At 47.3% G+C, this 6,344-nt stretch overlaps 1 protein-coding gene across 2 annotated transcripts; it reads right to left on the bottom strand.

Annotated features, from left to right (window-relative positions):
* Window positions 1-863: 863 nt before the first annotated feature.
* prkag3a (protein kinase, AMP-activated, gamma 3a non-catalytic subunit) lies at window positions 864-6,149 on the bottom strand. Of its 2 annotated transcripts, none has more exons than XM_079996557.1 (12): window positions 6,012-6,149; window positions 5,889-5,925; window positions 4,789-4,889; window positions 4,016-4,097; window positions 3,862-3,920; window positions 3,240-3,285; window positions 2,757-2,847; window positions 2,532-2,658; window positions 2,173-2,338; window positions 2,016-2,053; window positions 1,474-1,620; window positions 864-1,334 (listed from the first exon to the last, which is right to left on the bottom strand). In XM_079996557.1, exons 1-12 carry the CDS (start codon window positions 6,090-6,092, stop codon window positions 1,218-1,220), a joined length of 1,092 nt encoding a protein of 363 aa, XP_079852683.1. In that variant the 5' UTR covers window positions 6,093-6,149; the 3' UTR covers window positions 864-1,217. The 2 variants fall into 2 exon arrangements, with proteins under 2 accessions (XP_079852683.1, XP_079852684.1); XM_079996558.1 differs by having other exon boundaries at window positions 2,757-2,811.
* Between the last annotated feature and the right edge of the window lie 195 nt (window positions 6,150-6,344).

Below are 6,344 nucleotides of genomic sequence, written 5' to 3'. Positions count from 1 at the left end.
GTCTGTCGCAGGTCCTCTCGGACAGCAAAGCGAGTTCAGCCGTGAGCAAGAGGTTCGTCATTGTTTCAACGCACCCTGGTGCGTGTGGGTACGCCGCGGTCCACGCCGAAGCCGATATGTGACGTCACGAAAACTCTTTGTGCCTCTGACGGACGCACTGCCACACAGGCCATTTAAACGGCGGTACTCATAGTAGTCAACCTCCACTAGATTAAAACAAGAAGCCTAGCCTGCATTTCTAAGGCTGTTTTACATTTGCGAAATCGTTATTCTACTGGTGGAGGAGGAAAAAAAAAAAAAGGAGATAAACAGGTGCGTTCGGAACATCTCGCCGTCTGGCCGAGGGCCACGGGCCCCTTCACTGTACCGTCCAGTCATTCCACGGCTGGAGCGAGGAAAGTGGGACGTGGATCCAGAGGAGGCGCCTCCCCCGGGGGGTTGGATCTTCCACCGGTCGTGTGATATCTTATATTGTCACTATTTTCACCTCCTTCTTACCTGCACACTGTGGTTGCCAGTTTTGTATTTATTCACGTGGCCGCGCCCATCAACAAAGCCCCGTTGTTTTGGGGAAAACGGTCACGTGCTTCCTTGTTTTTGGTTTTGGTTGCGGGCATGAAGGGCGCAATGCCGCCGCCCTGCGGTGAGAATGTGGTATTACACGGCTGTAGGTCAACCTAATAGAAATATAATATCAAATAAAAATATAAAATCTTTTCCGTTTAAATGTATTTAATGGATTCATTCCCATTCGAATGAATCGTGCCGTTTGCCTTTTTCATCGTTGCCTTTTTCTTCAAAAGAAAAAAAAATATATATATATATATATAAATATTAAATAAAAAAAAAAAAGATCAAATGCGAAGTTTGAAAATATATTTATTACAGAAGTTTTTAGCAACAAGTCACAGACTTTCGAGATTACCTCTGAACGCGATAATTAAGGTCACTCAGTCCATTTCTTTCAACTCATTATCGTTCTATAACTGTAAAAAAAAAACTGCTTTGTTACAAAAAAAGAAAAAAGTTGATTGCTCCAAAAGGCTGAGCTCCCGGGGTGCAACTCTTCCAAGATATTGGATGATTGGACATTAGAATCCAATCACGTTCCCATTTCTGTGGGAGTGAATTAAAGGTTCAGTAAACATGGTCTACCTGCCGGGTTCCACCTCTGGAAGCGCTGAGGGGAGCGGGGTTTGGTTGGTCGGCCGCCAGCGCTAAGACAAAAGGGCGTCGATACCCGCCGGCGTTAGGACCAAGCCCTGAAGCAAGTCGGAGAGGGAGATGATGCCCTTCACCACGTTGGCTCTGTCCACCAGGACCAGCCGGTGGACCTGGGAGGGAAGAGGGCGGGGATCGGAATCAGGGCCGGGGGCCACGTCGAAGCCGGAGAGCCTGAAGCTGAGCCTGAGGTTTCCGGGTGTAGGTTTCCCGAAACGCACGGCGCTGCGAGGAGAAGTGAGAGCCACGCACCTCGGCCTTGACGATGCGGTCTATGACGGTCTCCAGGCTCTCGTCGGGGTAGCACTTGAGCACTCCTTCCATGAAGCACTGTCGTCTCCGGACCGCCTCCCACATGCTCATGTCCAGGTTGTCGTACGTCTGCTGGGCCGCCATGTTCTGCCGGGGTTTTTTTTTTTTTAACGACACGCCGGGTAAGGTCGCCTTTAGAAGGGCCGCTGGGAATGGTGGATGCTATCGTATGTTATTCTTTTATTTGTTTTTTATAAAACTTTATTAGTCCTACAATGAGGGAATTTGCATTTCTCTGCATTTATCCATCCTAGTAACTGACGTATCTAGGTGCAGTGGGCTGCCATACAGAGGCGCCCGAGGAGCAGTTAGGGGGTTAAGCGTCTTGCTCAAGGACACAGCAGCACGCTAGGGTAATGCACGTGACTTTATACAGAAGGCACATTTTAAAAGACTGACCATTGAAGTGCAGCTGAAGCTATAAATGCCCGCAACAGAATTGATTAAAGAAAACCAAGCCTTTCCCGCACTGGAGTACTCACAATCACATCGAATCTTGAGTAGAGTGCCACCACTTTGCCTGAAGGAAGAAAACACACAGAGGGGGAACGACAACGTCTTTAAACTCAACCCAGATCCAACTGTGGTACCTGTTGTGACGGGAGCACGGAAAGACGTTAACGTCGCATACGTGCATACCCTGCTCGTCCACCACGGGCAGGGCAGACACCCTCCTCTCTACGAAGATGGAGAGGGCGTCGTAGACGCTCGCCGTCTGCTGCACGGTGGCGATGTCCCTGAAAGTCCCGATTCCCAGTTCCTGGATCTGTTTGTAGACGAACCGGGGTTTAGGAACCGCTCCTTCCTGGGACCACAACCACAGTGAGGCCGCGTTACGTCGCCCGAAGCTGGGATCTCTCTCGATGTTTGGGATGATGAAAGTGCGTTAGGCAGCGAGACAAACAGCTATGACTCAAACAGCTATGAATGGTTGGAGTTCAGAGAGACAGCACAGCATTATCTGCAAGCACTGATCATTGGAGTTCTAGGTGGCTCACGAATATATGCAGGAACTTGAGGATTCTCTTGTGTGTCAGTATGTGCAGGACGTTCCCAGACTTGGGGTCGATCACGGGCAACCTGTGGATCTTATTCTTCAGCAGGGAGTAGATGGCATCGAACAGGCTGTAGAGACGGACGGGAAGAGGTTGGTTTGTGGTTCGTTGCCCAGTGGTTATTTTGCACTTTTAATACACATTGTGGGATGTTGCCGCTGGACCCACCTGGCCTCGGGGGAAATGCTGATCAGGACGTGGTGGGAGTACTGCAAGTAGATATCTGGGGTGGGGTGAGACGGGGGAAAGACAGATATTCCTTCATGGAAGGTCGCAGGGACATGGGGAGGGAGGCAGGGAGGGAGGGGAGGTAGATAGGTAGAAAAAAAGATAGATAGATATATCTTTGTTGCACAACTGTTAGTATAATTACGGTACTATCAATATCACTCAAAATAGAAAGATAGACAGACAGACAGACAGACAGACAGATAGATAGATAGATAGATAGATAGATAGATAGATAGATAGACAGACAGACAGACAGACAGATAGACAGACAGACAGACAGACAGACCTCGCAGTTAACTGTACACAATAAAATATAAAATATGGCAGGATAATAAAAATAAAGCTGAACATTTTAAGCGGTGTAAACCAGACAGGGTATGAACAGAGCCATGGCACGTGGTTTACTTAGGAAGTAATCACCTCTCCACGTCTCGATCTTGTGGCTCTCCAGCTCATAGATCTGCACCTGGGGTGGAAAAAAAAAAAAACGCGCAACGTCAAGTTTTCAAAACGGTTTGGCGCCTCGGCCTTCAATGACCCGAGCAGCCTGATCTTATCCAGATGCGGCTGACACGGGGGATACCACACATGAACGGGCGTCACGACGTCCCCACCGCTCCGTCGCTGATGTAGAGAAGCATTTTAATTCACTCCACACAAACATAGCGGGGCGGCTTTGCGGGTAATTTAAGATGAGTTTAAGATGAGTTAGTTCCGGACCAGGAAGTCCTGGACTAAGGCTTCTGTCTGGTCTTGGTGCTGGTCTTAGTCCAGATCAACCTGCTCCACCTGGAGGCAGCGCCCATTAAACCAAAGCTAAACCTGGTCGGGTTTAATTTGAGATGAAGACCTAGATTATCTCTGATCTTCCTTCTGGAAATCACATTTTTTAACCCCGGATTTGGGAAAATCGGAGATTATTTCAAACCGTGACTGAGAACCCGTCGGTCAGTCCGGATTAAAAGTGGGATTTGGTCTACAATCGGAGCATAATCGGAGTCTGCCAAACCGTCCCACAGCGTGCAACACATTTCCTGCTCACCAGGGGGGATTTGTAATAGCGATGAAGGATGTTGATGAAATCCGTGATCGTCAACATACCTGTAAACGTGAGGAAATATCCGTTAGAGTGATGGCTTTTTGGAAACTCCAGTGCCCAACGCATTTCCTTATTACTGTTTCCTCTTTGCTCTTACCCACAAACTGCTTCAATTTATTGTCCCATAAAGGTGCCGCCCTCAAACCGTTCGCCACAAGGGCGTAGAATGCCTTTTTGACCTGCAAGTATAAATTTTCCCGCAATTTATTTGGGTCCTGTCATATCCGTGACATTAACGGGAAAGCAATTGATTTTCTTACGACACACACACTCGGTGGCGGAGATGGAATACTCCAGGTTCAGAAAGTCAAAATCCGTGTCTTTCTCGCTCCAGCCGCGCACCGCGCCTCTGGGTTGACGCTCATCAGCGAATCCAAACGGTCGACTAAAATCCCGGAGCGGAGTGGACTTTCCGAACCCGGGTTTTCGCACCTCCTCTCAGTGGCCACTTTATTAGGCCCCCGGCTTGGATGGCGTGGACTGGACTACAAAGCACAAAACATTACTTAGGAGATTCTGTTGCGTGTTGACGCGGCATCGGCCACGGACCCCATTTAATACGATTGTGAGGGAATAATAATAAATATAATAATAATAATAATAATAATAATAATAAAGCTGAAACTTAAAAATGACTGTTAATAATTTTTCTGGGGACCCTCTGGAACCTCTTGGAGGACCACCGGAGGGTCCCTGGACCCCACGCTGAGAAACGCCGACTTAGATCACATTTTTCTGCATTAACGAACAGGCACACAGGCGAACCTAACAAAGGAGCCACTGAGTGTTGCATATTGTTGAAAGGTACAGTGACACACAGCCGCATGAAGTCGTCACCGTCCTTTGGGGCGGTAATAGCGGCGCTCGTACCTGGAGCGTGGTGTCAAATATGACCAGTTTGCAGCTGGTTGGAATGGCGTCGTAGCAGCAGTGGCTTTTCATGAAGTTCACGTAAACCAGTTTGTCGCCGTCTGAGAGACACGATAAATAAAGAAAACAACGGTGACAGATATCCAGGTACTCAGGTGTTCGGGACAAACAGAACGGTGTACATACCGCATACCTCTAACGTGCGTGTCCGCCGGGGTTGCGACATTTCTAATATTTCGAAGGAAGGGAGACTTTCCATGGGAATTGACGGGAATAACGTGGAAATGGGCACGGCCGAAGAAAAGTGAACGGATTAAAAGAAATTAGTCTATGATAAAAACACAGTTTTATTATTCACTGTTTTTATTTTATTTACTGTTTTTATTATTTTCAAGAGGAGTATATATATTAGTATATATATATATATATATAGTATATAAATAGGTTAAATAGGCTTTATATATTTGTTATTATAGGTCGGCTTAAAACACAAGACAATAATAATAATAATAATTAAAAAAAAAAATATATATATATATATATATATAAAAGTATAATTATATATATAAAAGATCTAGGGTGTCCCTGCTCTGTTTCTCTATCCGCCAAGGGGTCTTTAGGCTGAAAAAGGTTGAAGACCTCTGTTTTACCATATTAAAAGTAGATATAAATGTAAACTCTTCGAACAGTAACTCAACATAAACTCAGATTTCTCGGATTTATGTTGACAATAAATCCAACAATATGTTGGATTTATTGTCAACATAAATCCGAGAAATCGGGGAAGAAGCGAGCGCCAGGTAAAACTGCCGCATACGCACAGCTAAGCAGGGACCCCAAGGAAACATTTTAAAAGAGGGAGCTTCTTATTCCTATTCCTGATTGGAATAAATAAGGCACGCCCACAGTACGGCAACAGTACCTGGTGCGGCTGCCAATTCCTACTGAAGGAGATGCCGGCGAACGATCCAAAACACGCCACGGGGCCGAGCATTGCATTTGTCGGTATTCTTATCAAAAATTACGTTTCCCAACCTTCACTTCCCGGGGAAAGTATGCCAACCCTGAATGTTAGCGCCGACGGCCACGCTGCACTGTACCTGCACTCGCTGGTCCTTGCTTCTTTTCTCTGAAGGCCTACAACACAATAAACATATTGAGCGGCGTGAACGACGCTGCAAACTCCACTTATTCGTCAAAAAGGTCCCGGTGGTTTCACTCACTCCCTCCCTCCGCCTCCGCAGACGGTATTGCTGAATCGTATTACCCGAGTTCGAGGCTCCATAATTCTTTTGTGCGTCCATTAAATGGTGGACGGGTCACTGCCGTTGGACAGGCCCCCCCTGCCCGCCCTTCCCTCCCGGCAGCTGGGTCTATATTAGGAGCTGCACTCTGGCTGGTATGTGTCGGACTCAGAAGATATGGGGGCGGAGCGAGGAGGCCTGGCACACACAGACACTTGGTTCCTGTTGAAAGGTTCTGGGTTTGCTTGCTCTTTACATGACCCTCTGATGGCTCGAGGCGATGGGACGGTCGAGAGGACCGGGGCGGAGTCA

This window comes from Zeus faber (genome assembly GCF_960531495.2).
Source record: "Zeus faber genome assembly, chromosome: 2".
NCBI lineage: Eukaryota > Metazoa > Chordata > Actinopteri > Zeiformes > Zeidae > Zeus > Zeus faber.
This window is presented reverse-complemented; position numbering and strand designations above follow the sequence as displayed.

What these genes read in the sequence shown, in the direction of transcription:
- prkag3a (XM_079996557.1), bottom strand. Translation starts at nt 6,092, where the DNA reads ATGGACGCACAAAAGAATTATGGAGCCTCGAACTCGGGTAATACGATT. An exon ending in TATTTGACACCACGCTCCAG is followed by an intron (nt 4,098 to 4,788) that starts GTACGAGCGCCG and finishes TTATACTTGCAG; the next exon opens with GTCAAAAAGGCATTCTACGC. An exon ending in CAAGATCGAGACGTGGAGAG is followed by an intron (nt 2,848 to 3,239) that starts GTGATTACTTCC and finishes CCTTCCATGAAG; the next exon opens with GAATATCTGTCTTTCCCCCG.